The sequence below is a fragment of the Myxocyprinus asiaticus genome, chromosome 30, assembly GCF_019703515.2.
Source record: "Myxocyprinus asiaticus isolate MX2 ecotype Aquarium Trade chromosome 30, UBuf_Myxa_2, whole genome shotgun sequence".
In the NCBI taxonomy this organism is placed as follows: domain Eukaryota; kingdom Metazoa; phylum Chordata; class Actinopteri; order Cypriniformes; family Catostomidae; genus Myxocyprinus; species Myxocyprinus asiaticus.
In genome coordinates, this window is record NC_059373.1 from 5,116,586 (window position 1) to 5,136,473 (window position 19,888).

At 36.6% G+C, this 19,888-nt stretch overlaps 1 protein-coding gene across 1 annotated transcript in view; it reads left to right on the forward strand.

Moving 5' to 3' along the window:
* Window positions 1-15,554, forward strand: part of LOC127420876 (potassium channel subfamily K member 9-like) — a 41,350-nt gene extending 25,796 nt beyond the window's left edge. Inside the window, exon 2 of the mRNA XM_051663466.1 lies at window positions 14,644-15,554. Within this exon, the coding sequence (XP_051519426.1) occupies window positions 14,644-15,554 (911 nt within the window). The remainder of the gene's footprint in view (window positions 1-14,643) is intronic.
* The last annotated feature ends 4,334 nt before the right edge of the window (window positions 15,555-19,888 follow it).

The window sequence follows — 19,888 nt, forward strand, 5'->3', positions numbered from 1 at the left end:
AAAATAAATCAATAAAGGCATCATCGGTTATGCAGGTACATATAAATGGAGGTTTACATGGAGACAAGAAAGACTGCATCGTCATGATCTCGGTAAAGTAAGAAGCAGATTTTATTACCGTCTCTTCAATACAACACACAGCAACAAGTGAATGATTTACTTACTCTTTTACTATAAATGCTGAAGTTAGAAAATTATCTGACATTAGGCCATCACTCTGCTGTACATCCTGTGGTTGTAAAAGTACCCACTTTTAAACCTACTCTAAAAGTTACTCAAGTGAATGTAATGGAGTAAATGTAGCACGCTACTACCCACCTCTGTGTGTGTGTGTGTGTGTGTGTGTGTGTGTGTTTGTCACTCAGGCAATAGGCTCAATATATGTTTAGTGTCATTGTCAACGGAAATTACATGGCCATCAAACATTCGATAATTTACAAGCCAAAACGTACTAGATGTTTTTGTGTGGATGATAAAATACTGTATCTTACTGCTTTTTTGAAATCACATAAATGTACAGAGGTATAAATGGTAAGTGGTAACACTTTTTATGAAGTCTGTATATATATAATGCATTATAAAGATATTTGTAATACATTTTAAAGGTACTGATAATGCATTGTAATACATATTATAATCTGTTTTATTTTCATCAATAAATTACATCTAGATTTGTACACTTTCTAAAGAATATCTTAGACGTGTTTGCCCGTGCAAAGCTCATCCCCCAGGCCTAGGGTGTTGTAGGTAGTTGCTAGGGCATTGCTATGCATTTGCTAAGGTGTTCCGAGTTACTTTTAGCATGCTGCTGTACTAGGGTGTTCTGAATGATTTTTAGTTGTTAGGGTGATCTAGATGGTTGCTTGAGCATTGATATATAGTGGCTTGGATGTTGTGGATGGTTGCTGGAGCATTGCTACCTAGTTGTTATGGTGTTCTGGATGGTTGCTAGAGTGTTGCTATTTAGTTGCTAGGGTGTTCTTGTATGGCTGCTAGAGCGTTTCTATGGAATTGCTAAGGTGTTCTGGATAGTAGCTAGAGCGTTGCTATGGGATTCTTAGGGTGTTGTGGATGGTTGCTAGAGCATTGCTCTGTAGTTGCTAGAGTGTTCTGGAGGGTTGATAGAGCTTTGCTTTGTAGTTTCTAGTGTGCTTTGTACAGTTGTTAGAGTGCTGCAATGGGATTGCTAGGGTGTCCTGAATGGTTGCTAGAGTGTTGCTATGTAGCTGCTAGGGTGTTTTGGGTGGTTTGTTTAGTGACCAAACAGCATCCACCTCCAAGATTGTAGGATATTCTGGTCTATGTAATATTGCTCAGGTGTCATGGGATTTTTCTACCTGTTTTATTGTCCACCAGGCAAATACCGTCAGTCCAATTGGTTAGAATAGTAATAACACACCAGCCCAGCATGATTTGAGATTTCATTAGTGTCTGTAGAGCAAACGGAACAAGGCATTTTATGTGCTGAAGTAAAATAATTAGGGTTAGTAGTTAACCCTAAGAAAGAGCTTTAACAATAGTGATGCTTGCCTTAGGAATCACCACTATAATTACTAAGAACTAAAGCAGTAACCATCAATAGGGAAATATTATAATAAATAAATAAACCATTAACATTTATTTACAACATAGAACAACTGATTAGAAAGTATATTATGGAATCCATTCATTATAATAAATTAAGAATAACTGTATAATTAATTATATACAGGCTTCACAGAAAGTTTTTACGGTTGTCTTAATGTTCTTAGTAAGCATTTGTTTTGTTGTTTGTGGCCCTCTGAACTGGATCCTTAGATGACCTTATAAAACATCTCCTGGGAGATGATATGTCAGTTCCACTTCAAGCCAAATCCTAATACTAATATTCTTGAGGAAAGTAAACTAATAATAAATAAGGTTCTTTAGCAGTCGTAATAACTGACCTTTGAGCTATCGACACGTGGTGTCAATACCTTTCAGTTTCAAACCACTGCTGGAATAATAGCGTCTTGAAAAGGTCAAATGTGTGTGTTTCCTCACACTACATTTGCTTATTTCACTCTGTGGTACTTAGGGATTTCTTTGTCTTCTCCTTTCTTATTGTTGATATATATACACACACACACACACACACACATTGTGTAGGTCCCCCTCGTGCTGCCAAAACAGTGCCAACCCACATCTCAGAATAGCATTCTGAGATGATATTCTTCTCACCACAATTGTACAGATCTATTTATCTATCTATCTATCTATCTATCTATCTATCTATCTATCTATCTATCTATCTATCTGTCTGTCTGTCTGTCTGTCTGTCTACAGTATCTATCTATCTACCTATCTATCTATCTATCTATCTATCTATCTATCTATCTATGATAGCTCTGTGCATTTTAATGTGGTTTAGGATCCATAATGGCCACCCACCTTTTTATGACGCTCTGTCAGAGTAATAGCGCTCTTGTGTGCCTCATGCTGACCTTTAGGTAATGAGTCATTGTGTTCTGTGTACTCTAGTGTACACTGTAATCTAGTGCTCCCAGCATCTCTGCTACAGTCTATGCGCTCAGTGATCTGCACTCAGCTTCTGCTGGCTGCAGCATCGCTGATCCATGTGTTTATCTGGAAAGAGTGAGTAAAACATTAAACCACTCAGGGGCCAGAATTCTATCTGAATGATGGATAGTCACAAATATTGATGACTTAGTGTTTAAAAAATCACTTTTGGAAATTGAGTGATGGCTAAAAAGATGGATAGAAGAGAATAGTAAAGAATAAAGATTTAAATGGAATTTAATTTGAGTGTAAGCTGAATTGGATTGAATTAAACTGAATTGAAACTGTATTTAATTGCATTGAATTGATCATAATTTAATATGAAGTGATGCGAGGTGGACTGAAATGAATTGACTGGACTTGAACCTGAATTGAATTGATTTTATTTTATGTAAATTGAACTGAACTGAACAGAATTACACTGATTTGAAACTGAATTGAATTGTATTAAAGTGATTATAATAGAATTGAATCTGAAGTGAAGTGCACAGAACTGAATTAAACAGAGTTGAACGAAATTAAAACCAAATTTAATTTAATTGAAATTGAGTGATGGTTGAACAAAGTAGAATACTGAAGACCACTGAATTGAAACTGAATTTAATTTTATTGAAGAGCTTATAACTGAATTGAATCTAAAGTGCACTGAACTAACAGAGTTGAACTGTAATATAACTACACTGACTAACCAAACTGAATGTAACTGTATAGAAATGGAGTATAATGAGAATAGAATACAATACAATTGAAAAGTGCTTCTAACGGAACTGGATTTAATTAAACTCAATTGAAACTGGATTTAAGTGCATTGAATTGATTATAATTGAATCTGAGATCATGTAAAGTGGACTGAACTGAACTGATTGGATTCAAACCTGAATTGAAATTATTTTAAATCATGTAACTTGGACTGAACTGATTTAAACAGAATAACACTGATTTGAAAGAGAAATGAATGTCACATTTTCATTGCCTTAGAAGGCTGTTACAACACACTGCAGTTCTAATGCAAACACTATTGGACTGACAGTAGCATGTCAGATATGATTGTCTAAAAGGCACAGCAGGTGCATTTAAACAGCAGGAATCTGATGAGAAATGAGATGCTCCAGCCCTCAGAGAGAGCTACAGCTAACAGGGTGACTGAGTTCATTAAAACACATGGCAGGATGACATTTGTGTGAGACACTCTGTATGTGTGTGTTTGTGCACAAATTCATTCATGCGTGTGTGTGAGAAAGAGTGTGCCTGTGTCCAGATGCTTTCATGCATATACAGTATGTGTGTGTTGGTGTGTTTGTAGGCAAGTGCATTCATGCATGTGTGTGAGAAAGAGATAAAGACTAAGTGTGAGTGTGTATGAATAGTTCACCCAAAATGTACAATTCTTTCATTATTTAATCACCCTCATGTTGTTCCAAACCCATATGATTTTCTTTATTCCGTGGAACACAAAAGGAGATGTTAGGCAGGATGACCACTGTCACCAATCACTGTCATTGTCAAAGCGAATGGTGACTGAGGCTAACATTCTGCCTAACATCTTCTTTTGTGTTCCATGGAAGCAAGAAAGAAATTTTAGAGCGGTCTAATTTGTGATTTTTCTTTTTGGATTCAGAATGAGCCACAGATTCAATCCGTGTGCTTTTCATCTTGAATACGTTACTCTCCGTGGGGACAACCTGTGACTGCCATTACCTTAATCAGCTCTGGAACAATCAATGATGCTGCTCAACACTGACTGGCCAACTCCTCGCCATGGCGACAGGACATGCCCTTCGCTTATTGGTTAATATTAAGCCCATAACAGAGATGGGGAAAGAAATAATTCTTATAAATAATAAGAAATTCTTATTATTTCAAAATATATTATGTAATTATTTTTACAGGTTTAAAATTACATGAATAATTGTCCATTTGTTTTGCCCTTAAATATAATCAGACTCATGTGGAATAATGGGAGTGAAATGCTCCATGTTTTTCAGCTCAATTTTGTTCAGGAACACACACATACACACACACACACACACACACAGAGAGAGAGAGAGAGAGAGAGAGAGAGAGAGAGAGAGAGAGAGAGAGAGTTAGGTGAGAAGACAGAATGTCAGATGAAGTCACAGGGTGTTGAGAGTCCTGGAAAATTTCTTTCTTTCTTCCTTTCCTGTCCTGTCCTGTCCTGTCCTGTCCTGTCCTTTCCTCTCTGTCAGACTTCATTTATTTCCCTTCCTTCCATCTCCTTCCTTGCCTATTTCTTTCTTCCTTTTTTCTCCTTCCTTCCTTCCTTCCTTCCTTCCTTCCTTCCTTCCTTTTCTTCATTCCGTTTCCATTGTTCCTTCATTCTTTCCTTCCTTCCCTGTCCTTTTGGCATTTACTTCATATTCACACCATGGATATTTACACCATAAAATTAATGTTATTTTGGTGTCTTTCATAATTTAAATGCAGAAAAAAAACAACAAAAAAAAAAAAAACATATCTTAGTTTCTTTATTTCAGAGTTGACGTTTTGCTATTAATTTTCACTTTATTGAATTGTCCCCACTTTGGTTTTAAGATAGAAATTTCAGAATCTTCAGAATTGTTATTTTTGGTGACAATAGTGCTTAAAACCACTTTAACGCAGTTTTATTGTAGTAACTAAGTGTTTTGGTATAAACTATGATTACAGTGGCAAATTTTTGTAAAGGCTCTTTCTCTCTAACACTCACACACACACACACACCTGGGACCGCATTTGTTCTGCAGAACGAATGTGCCTGTTACTGCAGTGATAGAATAATGAGATTATCAAATCAGAACACACATAATATCATCTATCCAGATTGACGGAAACAAAAAAAATATTACCAACATCATCAAAATGGCACAGACAACCTGATCTAAGGAATAAAAACAATGACTGTGACAAATTGATGTTGTGTAGTGATAAAAAGTAATTGAGTTATCATGTATCTATCTTCATTCAATGTCTAAAATTCAAGCGCATTAACTTCAGTGTCGATGTGACCTTACGAGTGATAACTCAAGTAGGCGTTCCTTCTTCACTGCACTATCCAACTGTAGGCAACAGATCACATGAACTTCACCTTCTGCACTCTCAATAGTCATACATTGGTAGTATGATTAGTAAAAACTATTAACTAATTTGTATAAAGTGTTGGCAAGTCCAATTAATTTTAGTGAAATGTTTTGTTTAGACAGTTCCTGTTCAAGAATCTGTTCAAAAAGATTATTCACGTATTCGTTTTAGTACCTACACAGAAGTCCTAGTGCAGCATTTACATCTTTTTGAGGCAAAATATTTCAATTCTGCTGTTTTTCACTACGTTTTAAACTCTGCTATGTAGATTAGGTTGTTTCTAGTTTTATTAGTTGTATTAAGTGTCAATGCACCAACTCAAGTTTAATGCGGTCACCCTAGCTGAAATCCTCAATGTTTTTGTGCTGGATAAAAACTGCTGTGACTGCATCTGATGGTTATATATTGAAAAGATATTGCCTCCATGCGTAGTTTCACTGTAGTTTAACTACAGTAACTTATGAGTAGCTTATAGCTGGAAATCACCAGTTTCAGCACAAGCAACAGTTCCCAACACTGATGTTATGTCGATATTATAGAAAGTCTTACCCTCCCCTCTTCATGGCAATGTGCAGATCTAAACGAAAATCTAAACCCAGCGTAAATAACAGCAATAAGATAGTTGTTGTGATCGTGAATAGTATTGAATCAATTAATCAAATCTGCCAACAATGACTAATTTCAAGTAATTACCACGCAGGCTATGAACGATGCCTGAGCTCAATATTAATTAGTGCTTGCGTAATGAAAAGAAGAGGCAACACAGATGCTCAGGCAGAAAGCTGACAAATACATAACACAAAATTATCAAGGAGATACTAATATTATTATTACATTTATGTACAAAATGTTTAAAAATAATTTAATTTAAAATAAAATTAATCTTCAGTCAGTATTTTGCTTGACCGAAGCAGAAGAATCATTCAAATAGACTACTCAACACTTAATTGAACTCTCTGATGTTTGATTCTAAAATACTGTTGAATACTGAATGCTTCAGTGGTTTGGTTTATTTTGAATCTGAATCATTTTCAGTTTCTCATGTATTCCTCCTATTAACTCATTTTCATTTTATAGTGAGAGAGGCCACACACACACCACAGTATGACTAAGCTCATCAACAGCCAGAACCAAAGCCCAACCGTGTAAAAGATCAACCCAATGCCACAGATAGCTATAAAACCGCTTTTAAATTCTTGCAGTATCAGAGCTGTGCAAGGCTCTGCATTGTATACAGTAAATAAACCACCTACGAGCATCAGCTGTAATCTCCTCACATCCCACTCGGGAACTTGTGCTAAAGCAAGCATTGGGGGGGGGGGGGGGGGGGGGGAGCTAGGTGGCGCATTCTGACATCACCATCCCATTCTGATGAAGAAACAACCAATTGCCCACCCTTAAGATCAAAATGGCCCCCAAAAGATTGTATCTTAGTACTGACCCTGAGGAGGACCACTACTGAGGTGAACTGGGAATGACGAATACTACGAAAAACTGCACAATTCACGTGTTAATACGGGGCAAGCATCACTCAAATCGTGCAGCTTATTGAAGAGATGGGTGGTACTACTTTTCTAACCTATTGGACTTAAAATTGTAGTCCGGTAGATGATAAAATCTGCTAAAAAAAAAAATCCTGTTGACTTGCATTGAAGGAGAGACTTGAGATGTACTGAACAGTATCTAGAGACCAGAATATTATAGAGACTTGGAGCTGGGATCTTTTGGTTTTGGCTAGTAAGCAACCACCCAGGACACCTTAGAAACCACAAAGCAACACCATGGCAACCACCCAGAACACCCTAGCAAGGCGGTGGGGAGTTCTGCATGGGTAACAACTACCTATAAATTATTTTACAAGATTTTTTGAATTATTTCTTTATTTTCAGAAAATGTTATAATCTAGTGTAATTCTAGAATTTCTGTGTTGGCATGAAGTGCTGTTTTTAATAACTGATAAATGTGTCTTTTAAAACTAATGTTTTATTTTTTTTTTTTTTTTTTTTTTTTTTTACATGGTGATGTACATTTTAGAACAGTGTTATGTCTTCCTCAACCTTCACTAAAGGAAACTGGATTGTTTTATAAATATATTTCAAGCAGTAGACCAGAGATTACTGAATTTGAGTTTGGAATGCCTTAGTGAAAGTAGATGGCCCTCATTTGACACGCACACACACACACAGACACACACATACACACACACACACACACACACAAACACACACACACACACAAATGGCTGTGAGTGATAGATGTACAGTTTGTTCAGTTGATTGAAATAATGTTTAATTATCACAACCAATGTTTTCCTGAATTTTTAGTTCCCATTAAATTGGTTAGGAAAGACATTTTCATTTTTCGGCTTAATGATCGATACCAAGGTACACTCTTTCCCTCACAGCCTTTCTTTTTATTCACTTCAAATTTAATACGGTGTCTTCCCTAACTAAGGTCCATTGGATGCTAAGCTTGGAAGTCAGGGTTAGGGTCAAGATTTTTGCTGAAAAAAGACTTAAATACCGGGGTGTTTTTCCACCAAAGCTTATAGACCTTATTCACAGTCCATCTTTGATATTTAATGGAAATGAAAATGAGGCTTTGAGGGATAGACTTACCATCTTTTCAATGACATGCGTGGTATGAAGCTGTGTAAAACTCAGAGATCCCATCTGATTTTCCACAACTCCTGTTGTCTGGAGTTTTTAGTCTACTGAATGTTCCTGGAAATATATTTTTTCAACATGTTGTCCACGGAACGATCCAAAAACACTTTAAACTGGATTACAGCCCACTTCAGAGACTGTACGTATACCCCTCACAGCCTCATTGTCTTTCCTGTAAAAAATCAAAGATGGCGCTGCTGTGAATAAGGTCTGTTGTTTGCTTCAGAAGATTGAAGAATATGTTGCTTGAGTCACATGAACTACTATAATGATACCTTTGAGTGCTTTCTTAAGCTTTCAAGTGAGGCACTGTTAACTGACAAAGTATTTAAAAGACGATATGCGATATGCGTTAAAACATCTCCTTTTGTGTTTTGCATAAGAAATTAAGTCATACAAGTTTTGAACAACACAAATAATTATGACAGAATTTACATTTTTCGGTGAACCATCCTATTAAATACCAAGCTCTCTAAAAGTTTTAAAAATAAAACCACAAGTACAGAATATGCTCTTAAATTCAGTGTTAAATTATCAACAGCTCCACAGTGTGTTACACCAATAACGTGCAGTTGTATTGAGTCCATTTTTATTCTCATAGAGAAGTCATATGTATGAAGCCAATTCTATCAAAGCGCACTTTGACCTCTCAACCTTTTGACCCAGGCAGTATTTTTCTTCAATATACCACCACAGCTGTGAGTGAAAACGTGGAATTACTTAGCTTTATTTCCAATATGTGCATAAGAGTGTGCACATGAGGTCAAAAGAGCAACTCCAACACAATAAGTACTCAGTGAAAAGGAAAAATAATTCTCCCTGGTGCCACTTGCAAAACAAATCGATCTGGCTCGACTTCTATAAATAGAAATCATAGCGGCACGCTCAAGAGGGCAGGCGGCCTTCAGGGGAGAACTGTACAATCAATCCTTACAAGTCCAAAAGATCAGTAAAAGCCGATTAAGTTCACAAAAGTGCGTGGCAGGAGTTGTGCCGTGTGGTCATGGTGTGTAGCGGTAATGAAAGCATGTTTTTGTTGGTGTTGAGCACTGCGGTGTGGGTGGACAAGTGGGCGCCTAGCGTTCAGAAGGTTTTGAAGAGGCTACATGTCAATGGGATGCATTCTCATTAAATGTGCTGCTGTTTCTGAAGGGATACAATTATGGTTGACTCTCTTTTAGGCTCGACAGTTACATTTAGCTGGAGATTAAAACTTTGGTAGCGCTTTATAATAACTACACGGTATAAAGTATTTGTAAAGCATTAGTTTATAGTCAATTGATCATTTATAAATTATTGTTCCTACATTAAAAAACTTCATACAAATAGTTTGTTATTTTTTTAAATTCACTTTAGCAAATTACTTATTATTGTTTAATAAGTTCATTTATAGGCAGTTTGATAATGTTTTTTTGTTTTTTTAACATGAACAAGGCATGAATTCATAGGAAATAAAGAAATTATATATGTAATTAATTGGGTTTACATTTAAACATAAGTAATGTATTTGTTACTGTTTTAGTAACACTATTAAAGCAATTATTACTTAATATATAGGCCGTAATAAAGCATTGACTAATTGCTAACTAAGCATTTTGTGTAACCTAATCTAAAGTGAGAACTGTATATGCCTAATTAAACATTTATTAATGATCCATTACTCTGAAATCTTGGCCGTGAAATAACCATCTACACAGCATCTCAATCACAAAGGCTCAAAACTGACACTAAATGTAAAAAAAATTTTTAAAAAAAGACCACATAATTTCAGGAATAATAGTGAGATAGGAAAATCCACAGTTCATTAAAAGATATCCTCTAATTGCTCAAACGCCACTTTAGCATGTTCCATCCTATTAAGTTTTATGAGCAGACTTGTTCTCATTATTACCAATTAAAATGTTTAATTCAGTTTCACCAGTGGACCTACTATAAATATTTTTTTTTATTTAATCCGAATCCGAAAATTCCGCTACAGTCTGTGTGCATGCTCTGGAAACAGCCAGCATGTCACCACGCTCACATGACAGTGATAAAATGGCAAAAAAATAAAAAATAAAAAAATAAAAAAATAGGAAAGTGCATGTAACGTTATATTATTGACTTTTAAATGATATTTGGCCAATGCAGGTCTATTCAACTTCATTAGTGAAAATTAACTTACTATACTGCTGAAGTGTACAAGCGATGTCACGCCATACATGTTACTTTTCTCAGTGCTGGGCCAGATGGAACAATAACAGTAGTTTGTGGTTACTGTCCTAAGATTTGACTGCTGATCAACAAAGAATTCCGCTTTCAGGATTTAGGCCGGGAGGTGCCCACTTTAGGAAGATACATTTTTCTCTCATAGAAAACACTTTTTAGCCAAATCACCACTTTGATCACAAGTTTCAATGGGCAAAATTAGATATTCAATACACCAACAATGTTTATTACTTAAAATAAAATGCAAATGTTTAAGTTTGCAAGACATAAAAAATAGGACCTGATGAAATTTCTGCTTTGTTTTCCCAAATTCTGTTTTCCTTTTATTTTTTTCTGAATTCCATGTTTAAAAGATTAATTATTAACATCTTCACAGCTGAATCTAAAACAGTTATTTTTTGACCAACAAGGTGAGCACAACAGAGAATCACTGTATAAATTAAAAACTTACAGTACATTCAGTACAACAGCACACTTGCTTGTGAAATTTGATAAAATATAATTATTCCTGATATAATAGTAATAATAATATTTATAATAATAATAATTATTATTATTAAAAAATGAATATTCAATTTTTACTACGCAGTAGTAATATATTTTTTTGTCATTATGTCTTCAATTTCACATGTCCATTTAAACCAAACTTTTATTTTGATGGATCATTATGTCAGCTTCTGTGTCTGTTTGATGGAAGTTTCACACTTCTGGATAAGCACTTCCCTACATTGTCATTTGATTGTAACACCATAGGAGGCTGCAATTTCATTAAATAAATAGTCTTGAATGTGCTGTACGCTTCGCATTAAATGAGCGTTTCACTCTCTGTAATCTTATACACAGATTACTGTAGTCATGTTGTGATGTTTTTTGCGGGTAAACGCCTTCACACATCACTTTGAAGTGTGCAACACAAGAGAACTGGATATATCTTAAATGAAATCGCAGGCTGCTGTGGTTTAATAATCAGACTAGGACACATTTACAGCACATTTACAAGATCAATGGAAGATTTAGTGAATCATTTGCTAAAGTGAATAAAAACAAACAACATATTTATATGTAGCTTATTAATGTATTAATAATGTAGGCACAATAGTTTATAAATGATCAATTAACTATAAACTAATGCTTTACAAATACTTTATACCGTGTAGTTATTATGAAGTGTTAACAAAACTTTTAAAGGGATCATTTAACCAGAAATTAAAATTCTGTCATTTACTCACCCGCATGTCGTTCAAAACTCGTATGACATATTTTCTTCCTTGGAACACAAAGGGAGATGTTCGATGCTCATGATCCCTAACATTTCACTTTTATGTTCCACGAAAGAAAGTCATGCAAAACAAAAATGAGACTGAGTCAATGATGACAGAATGTCTGTCAACTCTTTTTGGGTCAACTAACCCTTTAAGTGCATTTTTTAACCCTCATTGAGGCTCACTGTAGCAAAATTGCAACCTGTTTTAAGTGATTAAATAATATGTTTATACCAGCCTATGCTAGTTTGCTGGTCTTAGCTGGTTTAAGATGAGTATCTGGTCTCCTAGCCTGGCTAAATGGGTGTTCAGTTGGTTTAGATGGTCAGCTAGTTTGTCAACCAGGCTGTCTAGCTGACAAGAGCACTTTTTAAACCAGCAAACCAGACCAGCTTGAACAGGCTTGGAGACCAGCTAAGACTTGAAAACCATCTGGTCCATTAGTGTGGTTTAAGCATTTATTTATTTTTTTGCAGAGAAAGTTAGCAAAACCTCTGAAATTGCTAACAGCACCTTTAGTTAGCTTGGCAAACCAGTGACTAAGTTCAGGCATGGAACTCTGAATGGCACAAGCTGATAGGTTCTTTGAACTTGTTATCTGTTAGCCAATCAGCTCGCTCACATGTGGTATGTTAAGTCAATCGGCTCACATGGTGTAAGATGATAGGCCTTTTGACGTGTAATCAGGTAGCCAATCAACTTGCTTATTCTCTCTTTGCCTAACATTTAAATCCGTTCAGTTTGCAAGTATGCTGGTTTAACTGCAGCACATTGCGAGAGTTTTCTATGAAAATGGTATTTGCTCAGGTGGTTGCTGGGGCTTTTCTATTATTAGCTTGCATGGTAAGGTCTGCTTTTGGCCATGACACATAGAAGTGCATCTTTATCGAGGTAACAACATAGCCAAATCAAGCACTAGCATACATTGCTATCTTAGGTCATTAGTGTAAATAAATCCACAAATAGCTAGGCTAAGTCCCTAGTCAAATATGCTCTGGGCTTTACTGGTCCAGGTACACATTATGAGTCAGGTCACTAGCCATTTAAGCCATTTGTTCAAGCAGGCCTAGTCATTAAAGATCTAGTTAATTAGTGTTATGCCATTCGGCCAAGCAGGCCAAGGCTCACCAAGCTAGCATACACTCAGTGCACCTGACTCTTTGGAGCAGCAGCAATACACAATTCTTGGTGGTAGATCTGCTTGTTTGGGGGGTTGTGTTTTGTGTTATGCATTTGTGCAGCTTCCCTGATTTTTTGAGGGATTGTATTTGTCTAATTTTGCAGCAGAATGTCATACATGCTTGAAACATTATGTCTTGTGTTTTTCTAATTGTGCAGCAGCAGCATGTCCACATGCTTAACTCAGTATGTCTGTGTTTGTTCTAGCATTAGCAAGTTTCCGTATTTGCTCTGCAGCATCAGCAGCATAGCAGTACTAGTACGCCAAGACCAATAACCTATCAATATGTCATACCCACATTAACATGCTAAATCTTTTCAAGTGTTGTCATGCCTGAACTATATTGAAATCGCTCTTTCAAGAAAACATTTGAGCTAATGTACAGTTTAGCATTTTTGTAGAAGCACTTTGAAGCACAGCAGCAACGCTAGCACTGTTGATCTTTTTCATTGCTAGTGAAACAGAGAAGATAAATACCTTTTTTGGCATGGTGTGGTGGGATGTAATACATTGTTACTAAAGTCTTGACACTTCTTTTCTTCCACATCAGCAAAAATTGTATTAAAACGGCACACTAGCTTCAATATGAGTCAGCGAATTTAGCCTTTGTACTTCCAGATAGTCTAATTAAGCTAAAAGCTTTACTGGCTCCACTAGCCTTCTTTACTTTCTTTTGTAAACATATAATGCCTATACTTCCTTTCTCGGCCCCCTCAGCAGTTGCCAAATGAGGGGAGGGGGATTGGGGCGCCGGCACTTATTGGACACCTCCTATAATCTCTGATCCCAGAATAAGATCAACGATGCACATAGTTTTGTGTGACCTATACATGATGCCTCTTTTTGCTAAGCTAGTGCATGACTTAGCTCATATTTTCTGCTTGAGTATGCTTGCATGTGAAGCCAAGATTTGGGAAAATTTTGCTTCTTGGAAATTTTCTGACTGGCTTCTTGAAATTCAGTAAGGATGATAGAATTTACAGGTGTTGGCCGCCCACCAAAAAACAACTGGATTGAAGTGTGAAAGCACATCATGTTGCTAATTTCTGTTTGCCAGCTTGCCATATGTATTTCATTGTTGATACTCTTGAAAGTAGATTCTCTGTCATATTACTTTATGACTTTGCCATTTAGTTAATGCCTTTATTTACAGTAATTTATAATATAGTTGTCACAGAGACAGTCCTTTGGAGAAACATGGTTTAGTTTCTTGTCCGAACACTTCCATTGAAAGGTTTTTCAATGGTAGTCTGTAGCACCTTGGGTCTAGCAAAGAAGCTTTTTATGAACCAATTGTTTATAGGGTTCTGGAGTTGGCTATGTAGTTGTTTGGAGGTTAAACAAGTTATTGATGTTGCATGGTAGGTTCTTTAGATCAGAATACTGGTTTCAGAGTTTTTTCCAGTGCATACATAGATGGTTTTCTAAAGAATTAGAGTAAAAATGTTCCTTTTTGTGAAATTCATATGACACTAGACAATTTGCCAATGGGGTATAAACTTAATTCAAAGAGAAAACAAGTTTATTTTTCATACCCCTGTGGCAAATTGTTTTCTTTTTTCCTGTAAAAAAAAAAATATATTTAAAAAAAAAAAAAAGACTGCGCAAGATTATTATTATTTTTTGCAGTGTATTGGCAGCATACTCAATATTTTAGTGTTGTTGGAGGTGTAATTTTTGTTCTGATTTCTGTTCTCTCTTTGGTCCTCAGGTTATGGCCATGCGGCTCCAGGCACAGATGCAGGAAAGGCGTTCTGCATGTTTTATGCAGTGTTGGGCATTCCTCTCACGCTGGTGATGTTTCAAAGTCTCGGCGAGAGAATGAACACCTTTGTCAAGTATCTGCTCAAGCGTATCAAAAAGTGCTGTGGGATGCGCATAACGGACGTGTCCATGGAGAACATGGTGACTGTGGGGTTCTTCTCCTGCATGGGAACGCTCTGTATCGGAGCGGCGGCTTTCTCCCACTACGAGGACTGGAGTTTCTTCCAATCCTATTACTATTGTTTCATAACGCTCACTACCATTGGGTTCGGGGACTTTGTAGCCCTGCAGAAGAACAGAGCCTTGCAGAGAAAGCCACTCTACGTGGCCTTTAGCTTCATGTACATCTTGGTGGGGCTGACAGTAATCGGAGCGTTTCTCAACTTGGTGGTGTTGCGTTTCCTGACCATGAACAGCGAGGACGAGCGGCGGGATGCGGAGGAGAGAGCCTCGCTTGCGGGAAACCACAGTAGCATGATTATCCATATCCAGGAGGATACGCTTCAGAGGAGTCGACGGAGACGAGAGCAGCAGCAACAACGCTACAGATCAGAAGTCCCTGATCTCCAATCTGTGTGCTCATGCATGCATTACCATTCGCATGAGTTCGGGAGTTCTGTCGGGCTTGGGTTGGGCATGGGAGGAGGCGGAGGGGGAGCGTTTCTGCACCAGAACTCGTTCGGCTCCCAGTTGAGTCCACATCAGTACTACCACTCAGCGGTGTCCTACCGCATTGAGGAAATCTCACCAAGCACGTTGAAAAACAGCTTCCAACCCTCGCCCATCAGCTCCGTCTCACCCGGGCTGCACAGCTTCACGGAAAACCTACGATTGATGAGACGACGCAAGTCCATTTGAGGCTAAACGTAACCTGGTTTGGCAATCCTGCACTTTGTCATTTTGTTCTGGCTCGTACAAGATTATAAACACACGGAAGGGATGTCAGACCACATGAGCAGGACAGTCGATTGGTTGACGTATATATGGCATATGACTTTGCTGATAAAGAAAAAGCATGAAGCATGGATATCTATTTTTGCAGAAAAACAGCACCTGGGCCTTCTTTACCCATTTGAGCAGCACCCAAACTGTGGGTTTGGATATATTATAATCCTGATATCATATCAGATGACACACACTTGAGTTTTGAATAATACAGAGGGAGATATATAATTTTTTAAAGGTTCTTTATGAAATTCAAGTGCCACACCACCGAAGGAGATATTAAGATACAAACTGCTTTGAAAAGGACAACACAGTATCAGGTATTGTTTTCTATAAGCAATTCTATTTAAGAAAATGAGACATTAATTCGCATCATGCCAAAATATTGTTGCCAACCATAGCATGTGCATTAGTTGTTTGATGTGCGTCATCGTTTGCGTTATCTTTTGTTTTTCTGTTTTTGTTCCGTTAATTTAAATTGAACGTTTTTGTAAATTATACCCGTATGTAGAGACTTTCCAAGTGTTTTATATCTAAAGGTTACAGACAGAAGACAGCAAAAGTCGGTTTAAAGAGAAGAATTGCATGTGCTTTGTTAAAACTGGTATGCATATACTGTCAACAAGGGAAAGCGAACACTTTCTTAGCACTGGATCCAATATAATAAGCAAATAATCCTTTAAAGTATTTTTTGAAATAAAAGTTGAACTTCTGCCTCTAAAATGTCCACTAATCGAAACATCGATCTCAAGGGCATTTAATAAGACTCACAATGGAAATATACTGACATCACCAATGATTGTTATTCATTGTTATTTATATAAACAACAGCACGTTGACTTAACTATTATTCCATTGTGAACAGATTCAAATGTGTAATGTATGCTATAACCCTAGCATTGATTGCTTTGCTCTCAACCATAACCATGACATTTATTTGAATGGAAATGATTTAAAATGCATCAGTAAATGCAGTTATTTGTGTATTTTACATTTTCATGATGTCTTTTGGGGATGCCATGAAAATAAGTTGGTACTTTATAGCTCAAACATTTCTCTAGTATTGATTGAAAAAGGTAGTGTACCTCTTTTAGCTGAATGGTCGGGACATAATTAACATATAACAGAACACTATAAAAACAGAAAGAGACTGACAACTATCTAAATTGTATCTTTGATTTCAAAATAACAGCAATCATGCCAGTTTTGTTTTAAAACTTTTAACTGTTTTACAAGGTTTAACCGTTTCCTGAATATAATATCTTCATATCTTTGTTACAGTAAGGATTATCCAGTAAACAGAGTTGGGGTCAAGAACATTACAAAACCTCTTAAGAATGAGACCAAGACCATTACCAGACCAAGACCCAGTCCAATACCAGACCTCAAAAGACCCAGACCCAGACTAATAACAGACCTCATAAGTCCCAGACCAATATCAGACTCCATAAGACCCAGACCAAGACTAGACCCCTCAAGACGCAGACCAATACCAGACCCCCTAAGACTCAGACGAATACCAGACCCCTAAAAACCAGACCAATACCAGACCCCCTATGACCCAGACAGATACTAGACCCTCTAAGAATGAGACCCAGACCAGAACAATACCAGATCCATAGACCCATGCCAATAAAGGACCCACTAAGGCCCAGACCAAAATCAGGCCCTTAAGACCGAGACCCATACAATTACCAGACCCCTAAGACAGAGACCCAGACTAATACCTGACCATCTAAGATCCAGACTAATACCAGACCCCTAAGACCAGAACACCCAGACCAATCCCAGAGATCCTAAACCCCAGACCAATACCAGACCCCCTAAGACCGAAAGACCCCCTAAGCCCCAGACTAATTCTAGGCTCTCTAAGTCCCAGACCAGTGTCAGACCCCCTAAAACTAAAAAAACCCAGACCAATTCCAGACCCCTAAGTTCAGACAAATACAAGACCCTAAGACAAAACCAAGACCAATTCAAGAACCCTAAGCCTCAGAAACCCTATGTCTGAAAAACCCACACCCATTCCAGACCCCCTAAGCCCCAGACCAATACCAGACCCCCTCTGACCAAAAAACCCTAACAGTTTCCAGACCCCCTAAGCCGCAGACCAACATCAAACCCCCTTAAACCTTTTGAGATCCAGACCATATACCAGACCCCCTCTGACCAAAAAACCCTAACAGTTTCCAGACCCCCTAAGCCGCAGACCAACATCAGACCCCCTTAAACCTTTTGAGATCCAGACCAATACCAAACCCTAAGGCCCAGACCAAGATCTTCTGAACAAAGATTGAAATTAAATATGAAATGATGATAGATTACAGTAAATATTAAATACAATTGTAAATTGTCTAGTTTCTTTCCTGAGACCCTAAGATGAGGCCCAAATACAGACCAAAGTTTTGAGACCAAGACAGAGTAATGAGATCCAGGCCCAGACCAAGGTCAAGACTCCAACTCTGCCAATAACCAATTAATAATCTAAATAGCACCACAAAAATGACTAAAATAATTTCTAAGTGGATACAGAATGGAATTGGGCTAGAAGTTTGAATGACTTATCAAAAAAATGCTTTTGGTTTTCCTTTATAAGGAAACTTCCATTTCACCAAGTTGGTCTTTACATGTACAGTACCTCCGTGAACCACACAGTTTTTCCACCAGTCAGCATGTAAAGCTATTGGAATCTAAAATTCAGGATTCTAAGGTAGACAACTAAAAAACAAAATTAGATACAAACAGCATGAATTCTTAAAACTTTAGCCAAATATATTTGGAGGTAAATTATGTTTTGATTTAAACTCTGCCTCTTTATTCTTGGAAAAATAAAGAAATAATTATTGTCTTTATGTGGATTACTGAGGTATGCAAAGTGCCCCCTAAAATAATTCAGTAAAGAAAAGATTAATGAGAGATATTCCCAAGGGACTCTGGCACTCCTGTGCGCTTTTTCAGTCAATTTTAGAATTTGCAGGTGCAAATAATTCACGATTCGAATACCAATCATGACATCTGACATTCTAGGTTTCACAGCATATGATGCAGCACTCATGTAAATGTATGTAAATCACTACCATTTTGTAATATTGTACAGTGAATATATTGTAAGTAGTTATATCCTTAACAAATTACAAAGGCATATTTTAAACTCATAAAAATGGGAATGTACATATTTTAAACGCATTCCCATTTTTATAGCATTCAGCATACTGTATGTGCCTTGAAGGGGTATCTTTCAAATGTGGAGTTTGTATTTCAGTAAGGCACATACTTCAAATTCATTTTCATATTTAGATATTGAAATAATTCTTTTGTCAAAAGCAAAAGCTCCCCCATGTATTCACATGGAAAAACGTTACGTCAAATAAAACCAAAGCAACTTCATATATGCCACAGCCCAAACAATGCACAAAATGTATATTTTAGCATAAACACAACACTGTCCACTGCCTCACTAGCACAATAGAAATCCTTACTTTCCACTTTTTTTGGTTGTCACTTTAAACTTTGTATTTTCATGATGGTTCTTAAGGCCAGGGGAGAATATCATGTATTTATACATCAATAAACTGTACTTACATATTATATGTAATAATCTGATGATACTGAATTACTCAAGACAGATGAACTTGTATGTATGGAGTAGATGAAATGTAATAACTTTATGATTGGCAACAAATCCACTGCTATGGGCGGACATTGAAATAAATAGATTAAAATACATTTCACTCCACTCAGTTTACAAGATTGCATTGGGATTTATAAATAAATTGCATAAATGTAAAGATATTGTTTTTATATAAAATATAATAATAAATCAACATGAGTTCTACTACTAATAATAAATATTAAAATGTAATTTATTTATACAATTTATTATTTAAAGTGGGGTCCAGAAGAGTGCAGAGACTATTAATTCTTCTATTTTCCTTTTTTTTTTTTTTTTTTTTTTATTCATGCAAATTATTTCTTATTCATTTTAAATCATACCATTACCTTAGTTTTTTAAAATCCTAAATCTATGTTTATTTGCAGGTTTAAATTAGATACTGAATAACGGATTTTCAATACACTGTCAGATTTTTGGATCCCACTGTATAAATAATTTCATTGACAATATTTCATTCTGTTAGTTATTTTTGTTAATACTTATATAATACTTATATCTACCAGCAGGGAAAGGATTGTTTTGACTCCTGCGTCTTGTCTGTTTACTCACAGCTACTTATACTTTTATCTTAATG